General features: G+C 40.7%; 2 protein-coding genes across 3 annotated transcripts; both read left to right on the top strand.

The window, feature by feature from the left end:
• Nucleotides 1-5: 5 nt before the first annotated feature.
• Nucleotides 6-12,977, top strand: ripk2 (receptor-interacting serine-threonine kinase 2). 2 transcript variants are annotated; one of them, XM_080033966.1, is made up of 11 exons: nucleotides 6-512; nucleotides 1,858-2,011; nucleotides 2,830-2,985; nucleotides 3,487-3,644; nucleotides 4,262-4,311; nucleotides 4,419-4,580; nucleotides 5,535-5,620; nucleotides 7,351-7,452; nucleotides 8,775-8,883; nucleotides 9,136-9,333; nucleotides 9,874-12,977. In XM_080033966.1, the coding sequence occupies exons 1-11, from the start codon at nucleotides 313-315 to the stop codon at nucleotides 10,263-10,265; spliced, it is 1,767 nt and encodes a 588-aa protein (XP_079890092.1). In that variant the 5' UTR covers nucleotides 6-312; the 3' UTR covers nucleotides 10,266-12,977. The 2 variants fall into 2 exon arrangements, with proteins under 2 accessions (XP_079890092.1, XP_079890091.1); XM_080033965.1 differs by having other exon boundaries at nucleotides 9,871-12,977.
• Nucleotides 12,978-14,132: 1,155 nt separating this feature from the next.
• LOC307255432 (Y+L amino acid transporter 2) lies at nucleotides 14,133-19,965 on the top strand (the record flags this gene model as incomplete). The annotated part of the gene is made up of 9 exons (XM_080034114.1): nucleotides 14,133-14,649; nucleotides 16,218-16,343; nucleotides 16,429-16,573; nucleotides 17,786-17,909; nucleotides 18,097-18,200; nucleotides 18,296-18,392; nucleotides 18,498-18,647; nucleotides 19,463-19,646; nucleotides 19,871-19,965. 9 exons carry the CDS (start codon nucleotides 14,133-14,135, stop codon nucleotides 19,963-19,965), a joined length of 1,542 nt encoding a protein of 513 aa, XP_079890240.1.
• Nucleotides 19,966-27,380: the final 7,415 nt, after the last annotated feature.

Here is a 27,380-nt window from a genome sequence, read left to right as displayed (position 1 = left end):
ATGAATAAACGGCCACGTGAAAGAGCACACGTTTAACTCTGGTCGTTGGGTACTCAGCGCTTTCCGTCGGCAAACGGAGCGAACCGTTTTTGGTCGCGCTTTTTCATCCGTCCGCCCACCTCCTCTAGTCCCCTTCATCTGCTGCATTTGAGTTAGCTAAGCCTGCTAGCAGCCAGCGGCATCCTGGCAAGCTTTTAAATGAGATAGAGAGAGAGAGAGCTCTTCCTCTTTGCCTTTACCAGAAGGATCAGTTCTGCTTTCGGTGGACGATAAATCCCCAAAGGCTCTCGTGTGACAGGCTCACTCTGTGCGATGGAGCCGCACGCGGCCACGGGCTGTGTGAACATTGGCAGTCTGACCAGCACCTTGCCGGTGATTCCCTACCAGAAGCTGACCGACCTGTACTACCTGAGCAGGGGGGGCTTCGGCACCGTCTTCAAGGCGCAGCACTCTGACTGGAGGACCACCGTGGCCATCAAGTGCCTCAAACTGGACGCTCCTGTTGGAGAAAGGTAACTCGGCTCGATAGGCTACTTCTTCTAACAGAGCACTGTTTGAAAGGGATTTTTCCTGTGAGAGAAATACACTCCAAAAAGTGTTATCGTAGTGGAGGGAAAGAAAATACTCTGTACAGCCACAGACTCAGAGTTTCAGGACTAGAATTAGTGTCTGTTTTAATAGAAAGGTAAGGCCTGCAGGTACATTTTAATCGGATCTTATTCAGTTTCCCATGTGTTGTTTCTGTGCTGAATAGGGTTTCTGTCTGGGGACTCACTCCATAATGCAGTTCAGATGGAGGGAAAACTCAAATTTACACATTTAAACCTGGACAAATATATTTATTTAGCCTACATATGTTTTGTTCTTTTAGGGAAGCTACATATTAATCTTGGGAGTAGTCTCTTTCAGGAATGATCCCTTAGTAATTCAAGTCAATAGTTCTTCAATAAACTCAATGACCTCTCAGAGTAATTGGAGTGATGTAAAAACGGTATGGAATAAAAACAATATCTTAAATTAGATTAGATGATATTATAAGACAAACAGCCAGTATTTAAGAACTCACCATTAGTCTGACCTACAAAACAAACTTTCAGAAGTCATCATGTGTGTGTGCTCTCTCCGGCTGTGTAATAAAGACACCCTTTCTAAATTAAACATGCAGTCCATAAATCACTCCGGCTCTAATAGGTTTCATTCAGTTCAGTGCTTTCTCTTTGGACACGCTGCCAGCTCTGTCTCTCTGGATGACATAATCACTCTGCCTCAGTGCAGAGGACCTTTAACAGAGCCTTGGTAATATCCGCACATCATAAGCTGAGGGGCTCACAAGTCCATTAAGGCTTAAATATTTTTGAGTGCTGTGGCCTTTTACCACCTTGTGTGTATGCAATATCATTTATGGGCAATAACTCTTATGTTATTATGAGGATATGGTTCATTAATAGTATCGTTCCACACATTCCTGTAGTCCAAAATGAATGATTCTGATCTAACTGTACCTGCTTAACTAGTTCTTAAACTCTTTATATTTGACACATACAAAGAATTTGGCCTCACGTAACACATAATAATGGTTGGACACACGGGTCATGGCTTATGAACGTAATTCTGATCATTTTTATACATTTTCCATATTGATATATATATTTATATCATTAACTATCAAGGTTAATTTGTAATGATTTGAAAAGTCCAGCCTTTATGGCAGTCTTCCTGGAATCATTCCTTTGGCATTCTTCCCGTATCTCTGTGAAAGTCAACAACAACCACAGATGTGTGTCACTGTATCGGCATTCTTTTTTCACTTCCGTCTGAGCGCGAAGGCTGACTCTGTTATTGTGGGCTGTGTTTCAGAGAGAGGAAGTGCCTGCTGAAGGAGGCCGAGGTGCTCCACAAAGCCAGGTTCAACTACATCATCCAGATCTTTGGCATCTGCAATGAGCCCGAGTTCTTCTGCATAGTCACAGAGTTTATGAGCAATGGCTCTCTGGACCTGCTGCTCCACGAGGTAGCTATACAGTATGTATGTATGGGGCGGCAGTGGCCAAGTGGGTAGGGTCCTCGTCCACTGGAGTGCAGGGTCGGTGGTTCGATTCCCCGTCTCCCCCCCCCCCCCCCCCCCCACATGTCGAAGTGTCCTCGGGCAAGACACTGCGCTTTGAGTCTGTGAAAAACCAGGGAAAAGCGTCCATTTACCATTTATGTGGGAAAGTCAATTCAAAACACTAAAAGCTGAAACTAAGTCTGCATATAGTTCTTTCAATGCTTAGTCTTGGAGAATACATATGTATTTAGAATGAAAAAGACACTGGCTTTACCTGGCTATCAGACATCTATGTAGTTTTCCTCTTTCAGTCAAGAAAGCAGTAGTAATACACACAACCAAACTGAAACAAAAAGTGGTGTGATGATCCTAACCACATAAAACCATTTCTGCAGGTTTTAGTCTTGTAATCAGTCAAATGACACAGGCTCAGAGGACAACTCTTGTTGCCAAAATGGCTGAAGTGAAAGTGTTTCTTTGTTCTTTTTGGCAAAATTCTTTCTTGCACTCATCAGGCACACATATGCTACTCTACTGCATTGCTTCCTGTGAGACGGCAAGAAAAAGTGAAACAAGCAGGGGGAGAGACTTAAATAATTGAGGGAAATTCCCAAATTGGTGAAGTAAATCTTCTCTGCCTTCATTCAGTGCCTCCATATTGCTTTGGGTTGTCATCTAAAAGCAGTATAACACTTCCGGTCTCTCTGCACATGCCTACACACAGGTTTCACTTACTTTTCTAGATATTTTTCTGATGCCTGTTCTGTCGTGTCTGCCCACAGAAGGACATGTACCCTGTGCTCGGATGGCCTCTGCGACTCAGGATTCTGTACGAGATTGCCCTCGGTGTTAACTTCCTCCATAACATGAACCCACCCCTCTTACATCATGACTTAAAGACACAGAACATACTGCTGGATGGAGAATTCCACGTTAAGGTGCGTGGGTCCGTTACCGTGTGAACTGTGTGTGTGTGTGTGTGTGTGTGTGTGTGTGTGTGTGTGTGTGTGTGTGTGTGTGTGTGTGTGTGTGTGTGTGTGTGTGTGTGTGTGTGTGTGTGTGTGTGTGTGTGTGTGTGTGTGTGTGTGTGTGTGTGTGTGTGTGTGTGTGTGTGTGTGTGTGTGTGTGTGTGTGTGTGTGTGTGTGTGTGTGTGTGTGTGTGTGTGTGTGTGTGTGTGTGTGTGTGTGTGTGTGTGTGTGTGTGACGAAACGAGAAGAAACGTTTGATAACTTCCCTTGGTGTGGTCAACTTCTCTGTACATCACATGCTCACTGAGAATGTTGACCCCACAGACCCTCAAATTCATTCTATTTAGAACCAAAGCAATTCTATTGTCTAATCAATTGACATGAAATATATCAGCAACTATTTTGATAATTGTAAGTGTCAGTAAATGTGTCTGTAACTCATGCTCATGTCCTTCTGTCTTTCTGTCCAGATTGCAGACTTCGGCCTCTCAAAATGGCGGCAGCTTTCAGTCAGTAAAGGCTCGGGGTCCAAGCCCACAGAGATGGGGGGCACAGTGATCTACATGCCCCCTGAGAAGTACGAACCATCCAAGAGCCGGCGCGCCGATGTGAAACACGATATGTACAGGTAAGACACTTCTTGAAGACAACAGTTTGTAAACACCGCCATACTGAGAAATACAGAGAGAGTTTCGTGGAGCTGATAGGCTTAATCAACTTTGTGTCGACTCGATTTGGCAATGGCTTGAATGCAATGGACATTCATTTATGTGAAAAAGTTACACACTATATTTTTAATCTTTGTCTGGATGTATTATTCATTAGTTTCATCTATTGTTCAGTGGTCAAACCATTGGGCAGAATTTGTTAATGGTTGAACTCTTGATTAATATTTAGCACTCTGATACTGGCAGGGAGAGACAACCTGCCAATATGGTGGAGTTGAATCGTTATGATACCAAAGCAGAACAGTGCAGGGATTCATGCCAGAGAATGTGTCAGAGAGAGAGGGAGTGGTGACTGTTGCAACACTGGTAAAATTATGAATCTGATGCAGTTTCTAAAGCTTTTGGGCAATAGCTTTGGATTGCTGTAACTAGTCAATGAGCCACTGCTCTTCCTCAAAACAGACTCTCTGCTTAGCATGACGTAAAGTCCCTCGGTTGTAGAGGGGAATGCCAACCGAAAAGATGACGTAGCTCTAATTTCCCCTAACCTTTCCTCTGCTTAATGTTCACATTGTAGCTATGCCATCATAATGTGGGAGGTGCTGTCCAGGCAGATTCCATTTGAAGGTAACTCATTTTATTTTTAAACGATATCGCGCTCCTATCTTTAAAATAGATATGCAGGTTTGATTTGTCTCTCTCTCATTGACTGATCTGTGTGCTTGTGTGCTCAGAGGTGACCAACCCCATGCAGATAATGTTCAGTGTGTTGCGTGGGACGCGTCCTGATACCAGTCCAGACAGCCTGCCTGCCAGCATCCCCAGCAGAGAAACCCTCATCGGTTTAATGACGTGCGGCTGGACGTCTAACCCAGACGAACGACCTTCCTTCCTCAGTAAGCTCACACAAATACATACGCACTGCAGCTATTTATTTTTGTCAGTAGTTTACAGATTCCATCATCTCAAACTGCCCATAATTCCGATGGCCCATTATTCCGAAAGATCCGTACATTGTGGCAAAAAACATCTCTCTTCGTGTTGTCTAACAGGCCAGTGTTGAATTCCACCCTGACAGAGCAGTTTAAATCGGCCTCCTGTCACGTCATAGCAATTGTCACTGACATCTTCACTGAGACGCCACGCATTTCTCTATCTTGGGTAAACAAGAAAAACCTGCCCTGTCCCTCAAGCCATGCTCAGTGCAGAAGAATGCTCAAGATCGGATTCAAAACGAATATGTTGGTCTCTTGGCTTTGATGAAATTACCCTATTATATAAACATTAATAGAGGCCACCAGCCTTTGATAAATGTTGTGAGATTGATAGAAAGCCAGTGAAAACATTCATTCATTTGAACATTTTTAATCATCCATGTATTTTAGACCAAATGCATTTACAATATGATAAATGTTCAGAGCCAAAATAATATGTAACTGTCCAGGTGTCTGCATGGCACGTCTGCATTGCAATCCTTTTTTACTCTTTGTGACTGAAACTGAAATAAGTAAAGCCCCTTTTTGATAATCAGAACTTGGAGCAGAGAGTTTGAAGAGTTATTTTGCCATTTAGATGTCTATTGACTTAGACAGTCATTACTTTCTGACGTGTCTAGACAATAATCTTGCTGAGTTCTTTCAGTGAACATCACCAATGAATGTTGGGGAGTTTCTGACCACACCCGCACCTGAGGGAGCTGTGGTTTGGGGGGGACGGAGCACATGACTAGAGAAAACAATTGTTATCAATTTGAACCAGTTTGAACAATAAGTTTGTATGTTTTTTTTTGTGTGGGTTTATTTTGAAGTGTGATACACAGTAAATGTGTGATTTGTTTCCCGCCGTTTCAGAGTGTTTGATCGAGCTGGAACCCATGGTGAGGAAGTTTGATGAAATCGACTTCCTGGAGGCCGTGCTGGAGATAAAGAGGTCAAAGGTCAGTCCAGAGTTCTCTCAGTCTGTTATTATTATTATTATTATTATTATTATTATTATTATTATTGTTATTATTATTATTATTATTATTATTATTATTATTATTATTATTATTATTATTATTATTATTATTATTATTATTAGAGAGAAAACAATAGACAACATGAATAAAGTTGCATAGGGAACGACATGCTGCAAAGGTTGACTGTTGGTGCCTCAAATACCTCAGCTAGTTCTCACAATTCTGTTTATCTGAACTGTTTAATATGAAAATGGGAACAGAAAGGGAATTAATAACAGAAGAGGGGCACCAGTAACTTACTGAAGTAACTAGTGAAATAAACGGCGTCATACTCCAAACCTCATCATTTTTAAATGGAAAGGAACGTCTGGGTGCTTAAATAAAGGCGATTTTTTTGAAATTTGTTACACGTTAATAGAGCCTAAAATTATGATATTTTGCTAACTTCCTTTTTGACTGAAAAACAAAAACAACAAAAATATCTTAAAAAATCTTTAAAGAGTCAAAGTGAGCAATGTCTTTACCAGGGAAATTAACAAAAAAACAAATGCTGCTTAGTACCATGGCTTCTCTTTGACAATAAACCAACTAACCATTATGTCACTGTATCTTTCAGCTTGTATACTGTAGATTTCCCCTGCTCCAGAGCAGTGTGTGACTGTCACTGTCTGTCACAGCTGTCAATATTTGTAATTCAGAGAATGAGGCTGAACTGTACAATGACAACTTAAACACACATGTGCTCTGGTGGTTCTCCCTGTAATGTATTCAAAAACAAATAATCACGACATCATAAAGGAACCCCCCCCCCCCCTCCCTTGTTCAGTTATATATAGTTACATACTATCATCACACAAAGAAGTGGACTTAAATGTTCAATTTTGTGTGACAGTTTGAACTTGTACTGTGACTAAGAGAGGATGACTGGTCAAAAGCTTTACTTCTACTTATTATTTCCTCTTCACATATCCTTCCTCTTTTTTATGTGTGTGTATGTGTGCGCGTGTGTGTGTGTGTGTGTGCGTGTGTGTGTGTGTGCGTGCATGCGTGTGGGAGACCATTGTTTCCGATTGAACAAACAGTTTTCAAAATAACTATTTTTTTTTCGTTTTAAGTTGGATCAAAGCCCAGAAGTTAACTGTGGCTATCTGGAGAGAGAGAGAGAAAACAAAAATTATCTGTTAAATCCAAAAAAGTGGAATCAGTCTCTTGTTTTCTTGGTCAGGAAATACCAGAAAGAGAAAGCCATGTCCATGAAACAGTGCAAGTTAGCGTCATATTTATAGACCCCCCCCCCCATCCTCTCGGGTTTTCCCTTCTACCAAACTCTGTGAGACCCAAGTAAAGTACTTTCGCAAAATACATATTCTCAGCTGATCATTGATGAAAATACTGTTTTATAAACATTGATGATGAAAACACATACATCATTACATACATTCTTATCGCTGATAAGAATGTGATACACAGCAAGTGGTGATTGGTTATTCAGCTTGTATGACAGAAGGACCCCTCAGAATCTCAAAGGCAACAAAATGTCCACCAGGGTTTAAGGGAATATTTACCTGTGTGGTCAGACATATGACAGAACAGTATATGAAGGTTAAGGTGAGTGAAAAAGGGTTAACAGCAGAATGACTGTCTTCTTTGGTGTATTTAGTTTCCTTTCAGTATGACTCATTCTTCTCTTCCTCCTTGTTCCTCCACAGTTGATGAGGAAAACGGGCTGCTGCTCGGCTCGCTCAGAGTGTGGAAAGAGCAGTGACGAGGGAACACTGACCATGCTGAAGGACAGGCCCAACCCCTGGCCGGTCAGTAGCTCATATGATGAGGAAGAATTCACTGATGGTTTTACATTTTCAGCTTTTCTTTGTTTTTACTATTTCTTAAATGCAATTTTGAATGTCTAATCTTAATGTTTGTTATTTACTATCACGGCTTCGGCGGCGCACTGTCGTCATCCGGTTATATCCGCCCCAGAGCACCATACATAGGGCTCTGGCCCGCCCATATCAAACGATTTGATTGGTAGCTCAGGATTTCTTGACATATTAACCCATTGATGACGGCTGCTGCGCGATGCCACATTGGCTCTCCTGCCTGATGCTGCGTCGCGCAGCATTATTACTTTATCTAATTTTCATGGCATTCCCAGTATAGAATGCACCGTCATTGGTTCAAATACACATGAGGTGGGTTTTGTTGATTTTTTTAAGACCACGTGACCACCCAAAAGTTGTGTGGTTTGCCGAAAATCATGTCAATCAAAAAAATAAAAAATAAAAAAATAAAACAAAATAATAAAAAAAATACACCAGCTATGTCGGCGACAGAACAGTTAGTGGCGTTTGTTGCTCAGAATCAAGGTCTACTATAGACTACTGACGAAAATCACACAACACATTGCATCTATTTATTAACAATATTTAATAATTTTCTAATTCATTTAATTTTGACGATTTATAGAAATATTTGTTGGTTTGTAAGCGCTAAGGGAGCATGTTTAAATAAAACCTGTGAACCTTAACTTTTAAATGTATTTTATTTCATGTTTCTATGTGCTACACAGGCTTAGATATTAAGGTTTTGGTAGACTTGACAATTCGTACAATTTTTTCAGAAAACCCTCAGGCATTAAGGACATGCATCCTAGATTGCCATAGTCATCAATGGGTTAAATGAGCTTCGATGGAGAGTGTACAGACCAACAGACGCAGCAAATTTGATTTGCCAGCGCCTAGCGGCAGGTCTGGATTTCCATCTGAATTGTGCTATATAAATAAACTTACCTTGCCTTGCCTAAAGGTGGAGCCATCGATTCTGGAGAATGCTTGATGTCCAAATCACTTTTTGTCAAAATCATTGAATATTTCATCAGCATTCACTACCTGTCTTACTGCGTGTGCACTGAAAAAGAATCCAGTGTTAATACACAGCCTAAGCTCGGTAAATGGGCATGTTGCTAGCTATGGTGGGCCGCCTTTGTTTTACAAACGCTTTTTCTACATCCCCGTTTACAGAGCCTAGGCTGTGTATTAACACAATTTCTTTTTTCCAGCGCACACAAATTAAGGACAAATTATTAGGAGATATTCACTGACTGAACTAAACATCTTTGTTTGTTGTGCCGTAGGAGAGCTCCACCTCAGGCTCAGGCTCAGGCTCAGGCTCCTGCTCCTCCCAGGACACAGACATATCTCTACCAGGCGCTCTCACCAGCAGCAATGTTGCCCCCTCTAGAGGTAATAAGAACAGAACCAGCACTTTATGTAATGGTGTCATTTAGGGAGTGGCTTGGTTTCTGCGAGCCGAAGCTCTGCTGTATGAGTATCTATTAATATAAAACAGTAAAGGCAGGGCAGTGACCAGATTGCAAGAGCAAAGACAAGATCAGTTACATAAATAAGAATCAGGTGTTATGTAAAAAAAATCTGTATGCACGATAAGCTTTGTTTGTTTGTACACAACACCTCGTTTTCTTCTTTCTGATGCAGAAGGTCTTCCATCGTCATTCTTAGCTCATAATCTAGAGCCTCCAGAGTCTTTGAGGGACCACTGTTCAGAGAACAATCTCAACGGCTACCAGAGTGCAAGGCCTCTGCACGAGTTGAACATACCCGTCAGTGAGTACGAGACACGGCTGGATAACCTCACCCTCAAGCCTCAGAATCATCCTGAGCCTCAGCCAAAAGGTACAAAATATAAAGTTCACCTGTTATGCAAAATGCACTCTTTCATGTTGTTTCACCAATATTACTAGATAGTGTGTGACTAGAGACCTCCATCTTTCTGAAAACCTGTGATCAAAAACCCCCAGTCAGATTTCTCGCCTCTCATGATGTCATAATGGGAGAAGCCATGCCACTTTCATTACCAACCCAACCTAGCACTACCTCCACCTGTGACTAACTACTGACAGTTATATTCAAACTGGCAGTTAGATTCAGAGCCAATATGGGCTTTTTGGAAGGCGGGGCTTAGAGAGACAGGCCCTAAAAACGGATTGTTTCAGAGAGATGATGAAAAAGAGGAGATTAAGCAATGGCACTGTGAGAAATATAAAAAAAAAAAGGTTTCTTGGACACTACACCGTGAACACTGTTTCATTAAGTAGAACCTGAAAATGTGCATAATATGTGACCCTATAAGCATACTAAATGACATGAATGATAATTAAAAAAATAAATGTTTTACCAATACTTATAATATAAATTGGAATCTCTCCTCAGCAGCTGATGACTCTCCTCCGTTGAGGCACTCCCCTCCCCCACACGGCCCGGTGGCTCAGTGGATCTCTACGCGGCGGGAGGAGATCGTGTCCCAGATGACGGAGGCCTGTCTGAACCAGAGCCTGGACGCGCTGCTGGCCCGCTCCATGCTGATGCGGGAGGACTACGAGCTGGTGATCAACCAGGCCACGCGCACCGCCAAGGTCCGCAAGCTGCTGGACTACTGTCACCGGCACAACGAGGACTTCTGCCGCGTGGTCGTGCGCAAGCTGCACGACAACAAGCAGACGGGCCTGAAGCCGTACCCCGTGGAGATCAGCTCCCCAACAGCAGCCTCCCTCCCCAGTGCACCACCGCCCCTCTCCATGTGCTATACTAGCCCCAGGAACATGTAGCAGCAAGTCACGGCGACCAAAAAAAACTGAGAAAAAAAAAAACTATCCAGATTATAGACTGTGCCGATGATACACTACGCTTAACTGGTCAAAGTGTTTCCTGTCGGTCTGTCCCTCAAAAAGGACTAAGACACGGCCGTTGGAGAAAAAAAGAGTCCAAAACAAAGTTACTGTCCTGGAGGTTATTATCCAGTCATCCCCTCATTCAGTATAATCCGAGTAAGAAGAATTTGACTGAAGCGGTGTTTTTATTTAACAATGTTATGGATTTAGTAAGGGCGTTTATCTATGGTCCCTGTGTTCTGAGTGGATATATTGCAGGGTTTCTCTCTTTTTGGTAGGTTAAGCTCTTGACTCCGAAGCTCACTTATGATTATGTGAAAGCATAATTATGTAGCCCTGTGTTGTGTGTGGCAACATTTTGCAGATTTCAAATGTCTTCTTTACGCTCAGATGATCTGAGTGGGTGACGGGAGGAGGTTTATTACTATTATAGCAGTCTTGATCATAACGTGTCATGTATTATTCCTTGGTTCATTGTCCTGATATTTATGATCCTGTATTGCAGCAAAGTGAATACACAGTGAAGTGTGGGCCACTTTCAGAGCTAATTGTATCAACTTTGATATGTGGTGTGAACGTAACTCCACTGAAACACTGGAATGAACTGTGAATTTTGTGTGACTGTGGTCATCAGTGTTGAAAGTGTTTTTTCCCCATGCCCCCCTATCTTTTTACTGGTGAGCTAAAGGGAGCCGCTGGGCCGTGGAGTAAAGAGGAAGTTGAGATTGTAATATAGCACCCAGAATGAGAGGGAGATGCGTGTCTGTGTCTGTCGGTGTCAATATTACAAGTGGACCCAAGTGATCTGCTCTCTTCTCCGTTGGGGACTCTCACCTTTCAGTATTCCTGGTAATGTTTACTTGAGACACTTCCAACTCCGCTGGATATTTCCACTTTTACCTTTTCTCCAAGGACTAAAGACCAGTTCCACATGTTTGATCCTACTGAGCTGCTCTTCAGAAGTATGAGTGAACAGGGAAGATCAAATCTGCTTTTCTTGTAGCAAGCCATTAGTCTACCTGCTTTAAGCAGAATTTGTCAAAGCACTTATTTAATCACTCTTGACTCATACAAAACCTTTTCTACTGTAGCTGTGCTTCCTAAACTGCTCAAACTGACCGTTATAAAATAGTTTTCTCTCCGTTTCTCGTGGAGAGATATGAGCAAGGCGTAATCCCCTAAATGCAGGGAAATACACCTACATCATGAAGACAGTAGCACCAGTTATTCTGTTCAAGAGTAAACCTTTTCCGTTGTTACATTCATACTTACAGCATAATACATTCTTCGTGCCAAAATGCACTGTGAAAAAAATGTTGTCTGATTTCATGACACAGTTGTTACTTTCAGTCCTCCTAAAAGTCATGTAATGTTTAAAGTAATATTAATAATGCACTTCATTGTTACCCAGAGAACAAAGTTAAGTTTTTCTAATTATTTATAATTTGTCCAAAATCTGAAGAGATTCCAAGGAAAACGACAAATATTCACATTGGAAAAGCTGGAACCAGTGAATGTGTGGTGCTTTCTGTTTAAAAGTTAGTCACTGGTAAATTTGATTAGCAAAATAATTTCAGATGATTTTCTTCCCAAGTGACAAATCAACTTATTGTTGTCTGCCTTCACTTCCTAAAATGGACGTTTCAATTAGATTGTTTACTGTCTCTACTGTCCATGAATTCCCCTCAGTATACGTTTTTGTTTTAATTCAGTTAAATGCACTTAATCCTTTAGCAATGGGGATGCACAGGTTCCCCGTCATTAGGGCCGGATTAAATTAAGGCTGAATAGAGAAAATAATATGAAAAACACAGTGATGAGCCGCAGCAGGTCTCTCCAAAGCCCCTTTCACACATGAACTCCGCACATTATCCGGTGAATCTGACCCTGGGAATGTCCGGATCTACCCTTTTACACATGCAGATGTTGCAGATGCGAAACACATTCACATACATTACGCCCATCCCCCGATTTGACCCGGGAACCTGACCTAGTACTATGGGGCCAACTGGGTAAAGTCAGGGTAATGTCAGGGTGGAACAAACCTTCACACATACAGCTCACCCGGATAAACTCGGGATAATTTCACAAGAGTCACAGTGCATGTGTGAAAGAGGCTTTAGCTGGACATAATGTTACAGGAAATCGTACACGATAATACGATATAATTTAAATGACAGTATGAAGGCCAAGCCATGCTGATTAGCTTCCCTAATGTTGGACTAGTATTGCCTTGTCTTTGATAACTGTGCCTAATGTTCTGCTTTTGGCCTATATAGTAATGTGCAAAAAGCCTTTTACACACATATCAAGCCAAGTTGAGTAAAAATGCTACAAATTTGACATATTTTGTACTGTAGTGTAGATGATAGTTTCATCTTTTTTATATAAATATATATATTTTCATTTGTGATCTCTGGTTTAAAAACTCATGCATTGTTTTCAGTTAAGTGATGATTTGATATTATTTGTAGAATTGCCTTCTGCAAAGTACTGGCCTGGTTTAGTGGCCATGTCATTCTCAGTGTCATTTGAGTAAACAATAATATTCTGTCACATAAGGTTCAATTCTCAACTCATCTGTGTTCACCTGAAACTAGGGTTTTTCACATGTTGTATCAATCTCTTCATTAAAATGGGTACACTGTTTTTACTCCTGCCTGTTTTTCTTCTTTCCTCTTTCTTTGCATTCATGTAACATTAAAGGTCACATTTTATGCTCATTTTCAGTTTCAAAAATTGTTATTTGGGTTTCTACTACAAACTGTTCTCAATGTGTAGTGTTCAAAAAAACTTTTAGTTTTCTCACAGTGCAATTGTTGAATCTCATCTTCTGAGCCTCTCTTTGAAAAGGTCTATTCTAAAACCTGTCTCTTTAAGCCCCGCCTTCCAAAAAGCCCAGTTTGCTCTGATTGGCTCTGATTAATCTAATTGCTGGTTTGACACAAAGAGACGCAAGAAGACACAAATCAACCACTAAGAGATACCAAATCACCATTATAGGACAAAATAACAACCACTATTTCTTTCCGTTTGGATGTCTTGCTCCTATGTCGGAGGAGGTTGGGGGGCCTTTTACAACCTGTCCGTCAGAAGCAGCTGTTGAACTAATCACAGTGCAGTAAGAGATTATTTTAAAAAGACAGTGCACGTCACAATGTATTTTACATCATATAATCTAATCAGTTCACCCTGCAGATTGACCCAGAAGCAACAACTGTCTTTACATTGGAAGGCTCCCTGGGGGGCAGGGACAGGGTCTGCTAGTCTCTGAAAATAGCACAGGGGGGGAACACGAGAGTGTGGTTCGCCCAGTGCTGGAAAAACACCCGTAGTTCTGGGCTGCAGGGATTTCAACATCGACCGTCCTGTTGCTGCCTCTTAGATGTGATCTCACCAATGTCTCAGTGCCATACCTCGGGGACTCTCTGTTCTGAGGAACTAATATAGACCTGTTGATTTTTCGAGAAGAAAGGACATAAGGTAAGCTCACTTTTTGTCCTTTTTTGCAAAGTTGCCACCAAAAAGGTAGCGCTGTCTTAAGTATGTTTTGTCCCTGTGTGTAAAGAGTTCACTACAAGGGGGGAATGGCTACATGCATTAGCCTTTCTTTTTGTACTGGACAATGACAGCTATTACATTTTAATCTTTCAATCTTGAGATGAGTGGTGAGACTGTAATTGAAAAGTATAGTTTAGGAAATCGTGTCATAATCATGTGGAATACCATTGAGTTTTGACTGTTAAATTGGAACAATCCCCTTTTCATTCTTGCCCTGTCACCTCCATATCAGCAACCAGACCTATGGGGGACCTGAGGCAGAAGATTGGGGTGGTGACACAGACGATATGCCCGAGATCCCGGGTTCCGTCTGACGACGACTTAAAGGCCCAGAACAATGGAAGAGAGAAAATGCAGTTGAAGAGAGAAATCTCTCTCATGAATGGAATCTGCCTCATTGTCGGCAACATGATTGGCTCTGGGATCTTTGTCTCACCTAAGGGCGTTCTCATGCACAGTGGCTCTTATGGGCTGTCACTGCTCATCTGGGCCATCGGCGGCATCTTCTCGGTGTTTGGGGCCCTGTGCTACGCGGAGCTGGGCACCACCATCACAAAGTCGGGAGCCAGCTACGCTTACATCCTGGAGTCCTTTGGAGGCTTCCTGGCTTTCATCCGCCTGTGGACTTCCATCCTGCTGATCGAGCCGGCCAGCCAGGCGGTCATTTCCCTCACCTTCGCCAATTACCTGGTGGAGGCTTTCTACCCAACATGTCAGCCTCCATACGACGCCGTGCGCCTCATCGCTGCAGCCTGCATCTGTAAGAAAACACATACCTGTTTCTGAGTGAGTGAGGTTCAGCAAATTGTAACTAACAATGTACTTTCTGTGGTTTTATCTGTATACTCTGTGTTCTTTTGACTAAATGTGTGCATTGTCTACTATGAAACTACTACTACTACTACTGCCATGAAATCCCCAACTAATGGTTCCGCTAATGGTACTAAATCAAGTTTACTTTGCTTCAACATCGTCAGATTACCATTATCTTACAGTCACATATAAATACATTACCTCATCACGAAGCAGATGAGACCAGAGACGGCAGTTAGTATGGATCACGATGAGGTAATGTGTTTATGTTGTTGTAAATAATGACTATTTCAGATAATGGTTATCTGATGATGGTGAAGCAAAGCAAACTTTGTGTTAGTACCAACCGCTCATTCATTTAGGAGTAAACACTGCAGTCTAGTTTCGCTCTCGTGAAATTGTATACACGTTGCTTGGCAACGCCCTGGTCCCGCCCGTAGCCTATATCACTCTCCCTTTTAGCTTTTCTTCATTGCATTTTTTCTTTGATGGTTCAGCCCCGTTATCAGTCATTATGACGACAAATAACTGTCTCAAACAAAGCTCCCGCTCCCCTTCCCTCACCTGGGATAGGCTTCTCAATTCACGTTGCTGCGCCACACTGAAATCTGCGACCAATACGGATATGTGACCATAGAGCCTGCACGAGCGAACCGAAAATCGGACTGGGTGTGCGACCAGACCAAAAGCAGTAATAAAAACTATTTAAAAACGTCTTTCTTTGCACTGAGGGTCTCGTTTGCTGTTAAAGGTAATTTATGATTATCAGAGGAAACATGAGGCTGTTTAAAAGATATTTAAATGTTACTCGTAGCCGCTTTAAGTACTGTTCATGAAACACAGGATGTTCCCTTCTGCCTGCCGTAAATCGTTTTTGTCAAAGCTCCCACATCTAATCCAATGTAGCTGGTTTAAATAAAGAAAAACAACACTTTTAGCAGATTGGCTTTTATTGGTTAAGCTGTCACAGAAACACCCATTTGAATTGCTACGAGTTAGGGTTATTTTTTGCTACCCAGGAAAACAGATTAACAAAAAAGCTTTTGTACTTCCTAGTAAGGATGACATGGGACCATATAACAGGCGTTGGAGTGGTTTTATATGCATAGCGTACTGCACCTTTAGCTGTCCATTCATAGCGTAACAAACTCAGTAACCCTGTGTGTGTGTGGGGGGGGGGATCAGCTATAGTTATAAATAGATATGGATACAGTATATAGATATATAAAGAACCGCCAGACAGTCCTCGCACAAATACCAACATGGTTATCAGACTGGCTTTGTGCTGTGAAGATGTTAGCAGGAGAGGTATTTAGGTTAGAGAGCAGCAGTGCCATACGTCATGAAGTGGGTGTCTGTACCCTCACACTAAACGTTTCCTGAATGATTTTTCCCTTGTCTGCTTTGCAAATGCAACCTAACAAGCGGTATTGAAAGCGTAAGTCCACCTTGTTTTATGCATTAACATCTCATTCGCACAAAAAAAGGGTTACGTAATTCTTCTGGTTCCTCCAGGTATTCTCATCTTCATCAACTGTGCCTGTGTGAAGTGGGGGACCTTTGTCTCGGACATTTTCACCTACGCTAAACTCATGTCGCTCATCCTCATCATACTAATAGGACTTCTGAAAATATCTGCTGGTAAGACTACATTAGAAGAACAATAACAGCAGAGGAGACCATGTTAAAAGAAAAACAAATAAACATTAGACGTGTCTTTGTGAAGGAGAAACAAAGAGCTTTGAGGATTCGTTCGAAGGCTCCTCCACAGATCCTGGGGCCATTGCTCTGGCCCTCTACGCGGCTCTCTTCTCCTACTCTGGCTGGGACACACTCAACTTTGTCACTGAGGAGATTGAGAACCCAGAAAGGTAACTAACGCACACACACTTTAAAGAGGACCTATTATACTTTTTCGACTTTTATGACCTATAAACGTTGTTATAATGATTTATAGTCATATTTAACCATACTAAAGTATCAAATAATGACTTACATGCATTTAAACGTATTCCCTGCTGACCGTCTGGGGTGGCTGTGCAGAGAAGCACAAAGCCGAGTGTGGACAGAGACTGCTGAATGCACCCAGATGAGAGGAAGAGTTTCCCGAAAATCTACATGGTTTTTCGTGCTGTGATTCGTGTCAGGTTGCTCTACAGGAGTCATTAATGAGAAATTATGATCAAAAAAGTAGTATAATAGGAGATCTTTAAAAGACTTAATTTTACTCTGTGATTTGGCACTCTGGTGAGAAATCTGCTCACATTTTTGACTTTGAGCATTATGGGGAAATAGCTACGGTTGAATGGCTAAAAGGTCACCAGTGTGTCTAGATACTCCCAATGTTCAAAACCCCCATTCAGATCCCCGATCCCCATTTCAGACCTCACTAAGCACCACCTCCACCTGTAATAAGCACACTCCTAGATACCCATTAGTCGAACTGGCAGTTAGATTTCGAACCAGCCGTTAGATTCAGGACCAATCAGAGCAGATTGGGCTTTTTGGAAGGCGGGCCTAAAAAGACAGGTTCCAAAACAGACAGTTTTTAGAGAGAGGCTAAGCGAGGAGATTCAACAAGGGCACTGTGAGAAATATAAAGGTTCTTTCTGGACACTAGAACATGAAAACAGTTTCTAGTATAAATCCAAATACCAATTTCTAACCTGTAATTTTGCATACCATGTGATCTTTAATGATTTTATTCAGCCTCGCAACTCTCTCATACCATCCCAGCACCAAACGACTGTTACATAAGGTTGGCAACTTGCTGGTAAACATCGATGAGCATGAAGCAGCTAAAGTGCTAGATATTTCCCTCAGGAGTTGTTGGAGACCAAAAACAGAGCTAAAAAAAGATACAACTTTTATACTTTTCGAATTGTCCTTTTTCATTGGCTGTACTGTTTTGGCTTATTTGACAGAACTAGCTTGGTTGTTAAATCCCAGGATTTTATTGTCAACACATGTAGACTCTGTACCTGAGCAAATGGATAGGGGCTTTTGGCATCATATAAACCCTATGCAAAGTGTTTATTGCAACTTTCGAGGCTGATGTGTGTTGTTTTTTGCTGTTGTTGTAGGAATCTGCCCCTGGCCATTGCCATTTCCATGCCCATAGTGACCATCATCTACCTTCTCGTCAATGTGGCGTACTACGTAGTTCTGGACATGCCGTCTCTGCTGGCCAGTGACGCCGTAGCTGTAGTAAGTGACCAACTGCTAAATATAGTCGCGCTATGCTCAGAAATTGTTGACCCTAAACACTGTGTACTCTGTAATGTAAAGTAAAACGGTCTGAAGAACTGATAGGCTCTTGTGAAAACCTATCTGATCAGAATGCTACACCACGAGTGTTCAGTTTGTAATAAACCAAGTCACTCTGACCCCACAGACATTTGGCAATGCAGTCCTGGGACCGTTCAACTGGATTATTCCTGTTTCAGTGGCAATGTCATGCTATGGAGGACTCAACACTTCTATCATTGCTGCCTCACGGTAACCAGGAAGTAACAAACAGGCTGTGCTTTTAGCCTCATATATCACAATTGGTATTTTGGCCAATCATGCTGAATCTTTGTTGCCTTGTGCAGGTTGTTCTTTGTCGGGGCCAGAGAGGGCCACCTTCCCGACAGTCTGTGTCTGATTCATCTGGAGCGCTACACACCCATACCTGCTCTGCTCTTCAATGTGAGGACCATTCCATCTCACTCCTAAATTCAAGGGAGCATCAGATTCATCAAAACAATTAACGATTCAGTTATTGCTTCATGTTCTGTTTCCTTGGCACTGCAGGGGTTAATGGGTCTGATATTCCTGTGTGTGGAGGACGTGTTCCAGCTCATCAACTATTTCAGCTTCAGTTACTGGCTCTTCCTGGGTCTCTCTGTTGCCGGTCTCATCTACCTACGATTCACTCAGCCAGACAGACACAGGCCTGTGAAGGTGCTGCTTTCTCCATGTTGACTGTGCAAATGTATCTGTATAGAATAATGTAAAGTCCAAGATAGTTAAAAAAAAATCAATATATGATGTCAAAGTTGGGTGAAGTTTTACAAATGTCTGATTGAAATTAAATATTATAAAACTTAGTTTAAAAAAACAGCATTTTTACTGTCTAGACATTTTGACAGGACTGTGTGGGCGTGGCCGTATCAAACGGTCTCCGCAATAACAGTCGTTGTTTTTTAGGAACGTTCAGGCAGAGAACTGCCATGGTTGGTCCAAATACTAAGAACCAGAGCATAGCCCGCCTCATCTAAACCAAATTCCTGTACAGTTTATCAAACTTAAATGACAAAAACTTTCATTTGGATTGATAAATACAACTCTTCTCAGAAGGTGCTATCATGCAACTTACATGGGTAGACATTTAGGGGATTTTAGTTAACAGGAGGCAAATTGTTCAATAAAATATTGCATGAACTGGAACGCAAATGTGCAGAGCAGTGCATGGTATTCCCAGAGGAAGATGTGCTGCTACACAAAGTAAAGGCTAAAAAGAGAGGTCAGAAGTCAGAGAGTAGAGAGAGGCAGGAAGCTTTTTCCTACCTGGCTGAGCTTGTCTTTGTGCACAGCCCAAACTCAGTGACCTCAAGGGTCCATTCATGTTGCGCTTTCTCTGAATATGAACCTAATATGAAGCACTGACGATCCACAGCTTGCGTTTTGGCTGGAAACATTGCTCTACAGATATTACTTTACCATCCATTACTTTACAAGCCAACCAACTACATGTTTGTGTGTTCTTCTCTCCACAGTTGACCTTGTTCTTCCCCTTCATCTACTGCCTGTGCAGCCTGTTCTTAGTCATTGTCCCTCTGTACGGCGACACCATCAACTCTCTCATAGGGATTGGCATTGCAGTGTCTGGGGTGCCAGTCTACTATGTGGCCATTTACCTACCCGAGGAGAGGCGGCCACAATTCCTGCACAAGTTCAATGGTAAGTTTACCATTTACCAAAAAGTCATATTCATTTGAATGACGTAGGTCGGATGTTTGTCTCAGTTGTAACTCAAGATCGACAGTGAGTTACTGTCCTGTGTTTGTTTAGCCATGTGTCAAATAAACATCCAGAGCATGAAGTGTGAGATTACCATGCTTGTCATTACACAATTTTACACCCTTCACCCAGATACTAGCTGACCTCTCCATTCCCCTTCGCAGCCTATGCCACTAGATTCACCCAGATGCTGCTCAACTGCTGCCTGACTGAATGTGACATACCGACAGAGACACAGGCAGGCGCTAAAACACATTGACCTCCATTGGAAGGTTGCCACCACCACCTTGTCGCGCAGCAGCCAGCTTCCTGTTTTGTCCTCATGTTGACATCCAGGCCCTGCATGGACAGAGTGGCGAGACACACATATAACATTTGGGAGGATGGCTTCTGCCAGGTCAAGTTATAAAAGGCCTGACATCTCAAATGAGTCATTGCCAAGGAGCAGGCACTCGAGAAACAGCAAAGTGTTGCTTTCCTCTGAAAATGTGATTTACTGTTCTACACAGATGGAGGGATATCTTCTATGAGGATTTAATAAAACTATGGAAAAAAATATGTAGCTCAAGCTCAGATTTAATTTTTTAAGAATTGTGTGAATGGTTGTTTTTGCTTTTGTCGGATATTCTTCAAAGAAAAAAAGTACATCAAATAACTTGCTGGAATTCTATCATGTGATGGTTCTCCATTTACTGAAGAATGTGTAATGTTCTAATTTATCCAGGGAGATTTAGTCCGACAGTTTGATTCCATATTAAAGCTGACCCACCTAACCCAGCTTTAAAATGCAAATACCATCAGAATCTGTTAAATTGTACATTTGAACCAATATTCTCCTGCCGGTTCCTGAAGATCTTAACTGTGACTTATAGTGTCAGGCCAGCACCTTGTTTAAGGGCTGCTCTTCTTCACTTTAATATGAAGAGTTTGAATGTTTCATGAACCTAACTCCATAAACACGTAAGAGAGCGCCATAGTGTTGCTGTTTTTTTTTGTTTTTTTTTACCATTTCAATACATTTTGGCACTGAGTCGCTGCGTCATTGTTGTTGTGTATTTTTTTTCAAAATCAAAGCACACTTCCTGCAACTGACTCACTCATTGGCCTTGAGCAGGTTGCAGCTTCTCCACAGGGGGGCGCTGTTTTCATCACTCATATCTCTGCTATACACTGTTTGCTGCCTTTGCTGCCTTGCCTACCCTCTTTTCTCAAGTGCCTGCTTATCCTCAATAAAACCGCTCCACCAGGCATCACTCATGTATAGGTTACAGAATGTAGTTTGTCATTTGTCTGTAAAAAAAAAAAAAAGTAGTGATGTTTTAATTTGTGTATATTTGTTGTCATCAAATTGTAAATCTTTTTTTTTTTCTAAAACAATCCTTTTAACAAACCCTGTTTTTGGTCACTGCACTTGTGTTCAAAGTACCATTGTATAAAAGTCACTGTATGCATTCACATTGTAACACATAATAAACCAAAATGTATTCTCTGAGTCATCCAAAAAAAAGCACAAATTAGAAAACAGTTGTTTTGATGGAACCTCACTCATAATTTGAAATGGTGAAGCCTAAATACAACTCAATCACACAGGACACTCATTTTATTATTACTTGTATTGTTTTCCTTTATTGTAATAATCATTTTAGTCATACCACATTTAAAACCTGGGATGTCTCTGTGCATCAGCGGTTAAAATATCCTGCAGTTTCATAGCTTTTCATTCATGTAAAACTACCAGCTAATTTAAACAATTTCAAGCTGCAATTAAAGGTGCTACGAGGAACTTTTAAATATTTCTGAAACTGCCTCATTTTTCCTCTGATGATAATAAATGACATGTAACAGCAAACGAGGCCATCGGTGCAAAGAATGCTATATTTGTATAGTTTGTCTTGATGCCGTTGTCATGGGTACGCTCACCCAGGAACTACAGCATGCGTAGTATAAAAACTACCGCTTTTGTCCAAAGGGGGTGCAAGAATAAACACATACTGAAAGTTCCTCGGAGCAACTTTAAAAAAGCACTTAGTGAATTACTACCAAAAATCATATATCATGCACAGAGGAATAAGCTATGAGGAAAAACTACAGCGGTGATAACCAGGTTTCCCCCCCTAGGAGAGGGTGCATTCGGCTGTATCGAACCCAGGACAGATCCACTTGTTGCTGAACTGTTTGTATCCCTCAGCATTGATCAGGTCACTTCCTGGACAAGGAAAAGCACACAGACACCCATCATCATAGCTCATTAACACACTGAGGTAAATGAGTCAATAATGATTCAAGTCTACACTGTCGGTTGAAAAAAAACAAACACAACACAACACAACCAAACGCACTCTAGTTGACTTGAGAGCCCCTGTTAAACATTTACCATCCATCAGGTTCTGGAGGCTGCAGTAGTTTGTGCTGTTATCCACTGGATCTTTGAGGAACTCGGACACGGCCTCTCCCTGCACATCAGACACACCACATAGTTCAGACACAGCATGTCCAAGCTGATTAACCCCTCTCAACCCAGGATTTTTCTCTCACATATACTGTAGATGATATCATTTTACGTTATCGTTTACGTGTTTACAACCAAATCTAAATTGAAATATTCACGATAAGGAAGTCTGGGATTCACTTGATTTAAATGAAATATTGGGATCTCGAAACGAAGCGCGTCGTGAGTCCAGCAGTAGAGGTCAAGACACGTTTTTTTATGGAGTTTTTTTTAGCATCAGTCTGTTTGCTCGTGCAGAAACACCCCCCCTACCCCCCACGCACACACACACACACACACACACACACACACACACACACACACACACACACACACACACACACACACACACACACTTACAGTCACTTTGCAAACGGTGGACTGCTCGAAGAGAAACTGCAGGTCGTTCACAGCCTTGGTGGTTGGGGACGTGTGTGAGGCGGTGAGCACGTAAGGAGCTGTGGACACAAGCTGCAGAACATTTCACATTGAGTCACGTCTGACAGGAATACATTATCTCTGACAGGAAACATGTTTAATCCCATCTGGGTAACACTTTACGATAAGGTACACCAGATTGTAGTACCTACTACATAGATATGTGTTACCTACTACATAGGTTTTTTTTGGTGTTACCTACTACATAAGTTTTTTTTTGTGCTACCTAACACATAGGTTTTTTTTGTGCTACCTACACATAGGGTTTTTTGTGTGCTACCTAACACATAGGTTTTTTTTTTTTTGGTGTGTTACCTACTACATAAGTTTTTTTGTGCTACCTAACACATAGGTTTTTTTTGTGCTACCTACACATAGGGTTTTTTGTGTGCTACCTAACACATAGGGTTTTTTTTCTGTTGTGTTACCTACTACATAGGTTTTTTTTGTGTGCTACCTAACATAAGATGAACATAAGATTCACCATCCTGATTTATGTGTTAGGTAGCACAAAAAAAACTTATGTAGTAGGTAACACACCAAAAAAAAACCCTATGTGTTAGGTAGCACAAAAAAAACAATGTGTTAGGTAGCACAAAAAAAAACCTATGTGTTAGGTAGCACACAAAAAACGTATGTAGTAGGTAACACACCAACAAAAAAACCTATGTATTAGGTAGCACAAAAAAAACCCTATGTAGTAGGTAACACAAAAAAAACCTATGTAGTAGGTAACACATATCTATGTAGTAGGTACTACAATTTTGTGTACCTTATTGTAAAGTGTTACCCATCTGTATTTTGGTTCTCATTGAAATTAATGCCGCCCACGGGGATTCTTTTTTGAACAAAAAAAGGACCTGTTCGTTTAACTCCTTATTAATCATGATTCAGTCAATATATTAGCTGACCAAGATGTTTCCCCACCTCATACGAGCACCTCTCTCCTGTGTAGAGACAGCTTTGGCTGATCTGCCACGCCTTGATCTGCTCCACCAGCGTTCCCTGGATGCCTTCACACGAGATGTTAAACAACCTGAAGAGCAGAGCAGCGAGGGTTCCATTTATTTATTTATTTAACACATCAGAAAAAATCAAAACTTTACGTATCGCAGTAGAGATTCTGTTAAACCAACCCAGTCTCTTCAATATAATTACCAAAAGATTTTTTTTCTCTGTGCCCAGTTATGGGCAATGTGAGTCTTGTGAGTCCCGTAGTCTACCCATGTCCAAGATAACATGTATGACAAACATAGACACCACAAAACGTAGTATTCATGAGTAGCTTGTCTAACATGCATTCAGCCCCTTTACAGCAGTGGATGTCATGCAACCCAGGGAGCATCATAAAGCATTATCCGTGTCTAACTGGTCACATGATTGAATGTCTGCTCTGTGGACATTAATACAGTCACGGCATGACATTGATAATCAAACAAAATAGTTATGAAGTTATAACAATACAGATAATTCACAGATATAAACACACCCACAGGATGCTCATATACAGTCTGATTCAACCCAAGTTCAATACATATCTGCACTCTCTCTATTATTGCTGACTTTACACTACAGGTGCATCAAAAGAAATATATATATATATATATATATATATATATATATATATATATATATATATATATATATATCGTGGACATCTTCGCTTTTTAAACATAAAGTGAAATATTTCTAGCCTTTCTATTGTTTTAATTAAGTGATTACGGCTTACAGCGCATGGAAATCCAAAATCCAGACTTCTTTTTACATATTACAATATTCTGTTTTTTGATTGGTCTTATATTGTAATATTTTGAGATGCTGGATATGAAATGTATGAATGTATGAGTTATGTGTTGGATGCCTCTTACCACCTGTGAACAATGTAATAAAATATGTCAAATAAAAAATAAATAAAACAACTTTCAGTTCATGTATAATAAATCTAGAATATTTTCCATGATATATATTTTTTAGATGCACCTGTATACTCAAATAAAAAAAATTAAATGAATATCAACGTTACCATTTGACTTTGCACTGTGTGGTGCGATCTGCCAGTGAGATGGTGAGTGTGGTCCCCAGAAGGAGAGCAGAGGCTAGAAACAGGAATCTCCGGTCCATCCTGAAGGCAGTTTGGGGTTCAGGTCCTGTGTATGCACAGTGCATTGACGTCCTGTTAATGACAGCCTGGGTCTGTCCCAACCATGGTCCCCATGGCTTAAAAAGGGCGGCACAACACGGGTCATGTGGAAAAGAGTAGAGTCAAACATTGATTAGTGATAGAGCGTGGGACAGAGTGGAGGAAACTGATGATTTCAAGCGACACACAGAGAAAGTTAACACGCTCAGTATTGTTTATTCGTGTCGTTTACATTAAATAAGCAGGTGACTGTGTATATTTTACCCCATTCGCTACGACTTGTGGAACCATCTACAATTTGGCTGAACAGCTTTCGAAGCCAGTGTCACAAGTTTTTATATAAAAATGGCATACCTTCTGCAGACGTTGTTTTCCAATGGACTTGAACTTGCTGACACCCGCCAGGACCATATCATCAACGATTCTTTTTACAAACAGTGCCCCTGTTCCTCTGGATAAGCCACAGAATGCACTGTGGACAGCTTATTAAGGACTCCATTAAAGACACAAGATAACCTTTTGTTTATCTATATCTGAGAACAGACTAATAGGCCTACACAGTAATGTAGAACAAGTTAAATCTTATTTATTTGTAAATCTTTAAGATGCTTTGAGGTTGACATTGGCATGTGTAAAATTGGTGTTTTGAAAAAAGCCTTTCTTAGGTAGTTTGTTTGCTTGTGTTGCCTTTTTAACAGTGGATGTTGAGGATCCGCCTATTGAGCGTGAAGCCAATATTCTCTCTCATTTTTGCTCTAATTTGGTCTCTTTTTTTTTCTTTTATTTGCACACACTCAACACACTCAACAAATACATTAACACATGTAAAGATTAAAAGAGTATGTGCTGGAGAGGTCAGAAACCCGAATGGGCTTATCGAGTGACCTCTCCAAGTTACATATAAACAAAAAAAATATATATATAAAAAAAAAAATATATATATATATATATATATATATATATATATATATATATATATATATATATATATATATATATATATAAAGAAAACAATTACCAAAACCAAGCAAACAAAACAAAAACAAAAAACATCAATCTCCTCCAATTAAGGGAAATATTTCTGCATTTTAGCTGCTGTACAAACATGTTTGTACAACTTAAATTTGAAACTTTTGCATAATTGATTACGGAGGTTAACCTCACCTCAGCCTTGAACACAGTTCTTGAACTAGTGAAAGATGTGTCTCTAGAACATGATCTCCTAATAGTCTCTGTTTAAGACATTATCAGAACTCTAGATTGTACTTGGAGTGTGAAGTGTATACTTGAACCATTAGTGACAGCAACACTATCAAACAGTGCGGCGCATTCATTTAACACACCACACAGGAGGTTTTGTGCTCTCACACTGACTGCACTAAAAACATGACATCGGGTGAAGAGAGACACTGCAGGCAAAAACATTGTCGACAAAGGTCCATTTTGAGATTTTATCTATTTTTCTTCAATAACATGTCTTCTTTCATACTACTGTAAATAAAAGGTCCAACATGTGTACATTTGGGTTTATATATTTTTTTAAACTTTGTCTGTTTGCGTCTGTATATTTCTCCGATACAACCAACTTTAACGGCCACATTAGTTTTTTCATATTACCTCAATACTCCGAAAGATATCGCAGAAGGATTTGTTCATATGGTTTTAATTGTCTGATTTACAATACATTTTGTTCTTAAAAAAAAGGAAATTTATTCTCAGATTTATAAAATTAAAAAAGGCTATATTCCAAATCTGTTGAAAGGTTCCATTGTATCCTCTGAAGTGACAAGACATTTTCAGGTGCACAGGTGGAATATTAAAAAATGAAAAGAAAATGTTGCAACCCTTTTTAATACTAAAGGTACTGAGCAGGATGAGAAGCTGTGTGAGAGGAGGGTTGATCGATGTTGCCCTCTGCTGGCTGAAAGTGGAACTGCAGCAAGAACATGCCTGCAGATATGAACAGTTTACATCTTTTATATATTATATATATTTAAAATGACCATGTTGATCATCAGATGAATGTCATTTTCCTTGCAAAAGTATCTCTTCCTTTAAAACTTCATACAACTTCCAATCCATTGTTTTTTTAATACAGAGGATTTGACCCCGTTTTTGTTTTTGTCCAACTTGTCATATGTAAGATAATCTCCCTGGGAGGCCCCTTGTCAGCATTGTCCCTTTTGACCGCTCCCTCAGTCTCTGCTTTAGACAGCGATTCTCCTGATAGATTAACTACTGTCACTCTTTTACACTTCCTGCTCCTGAGTCAAAACCATCTAACTTTTTGGATTTATATGTGCAACTTCATACTTCTAGTCTACTACATTTCTCTGACTTCTTAGATACAGTAGTTTTCCATATGTTTGCCAGTTAGAATCACATCTGATAAACTGATGGAGAAGTGTCCTTTATGGCTTGAGAAAATTCTACTACTTTTTAAGCCAAATAAACTATACAAAAAACAACAACCTTGGATTCGCCAGAAAACCTCACAAAAACATTACTTGTTTGTTAAATCTTTCATCTAAATTCTTAGCCTTTTTTGAAGCCTCTGATTCCCTGCCCACTTCACTTTTATGTTCAGCAATTCAATCAGTAAAAATGA

This window comes from Ammodytes marinus (genome assembly GCF_949987685.1).
Source record: "Ammodytes marinus genome assembly, chromosome: 9".
In the NCBI taxonomy this organism is placed as follows: Eukaryota; Metazoa; Chordata; class Actinopteri; order Uranoscopiformes; family Ammodytidae; genus Ammodytes; species Ammodytes marinus.
This window is presented reverse-complemented; position numbering and strand designations above follow the sequence as displayed.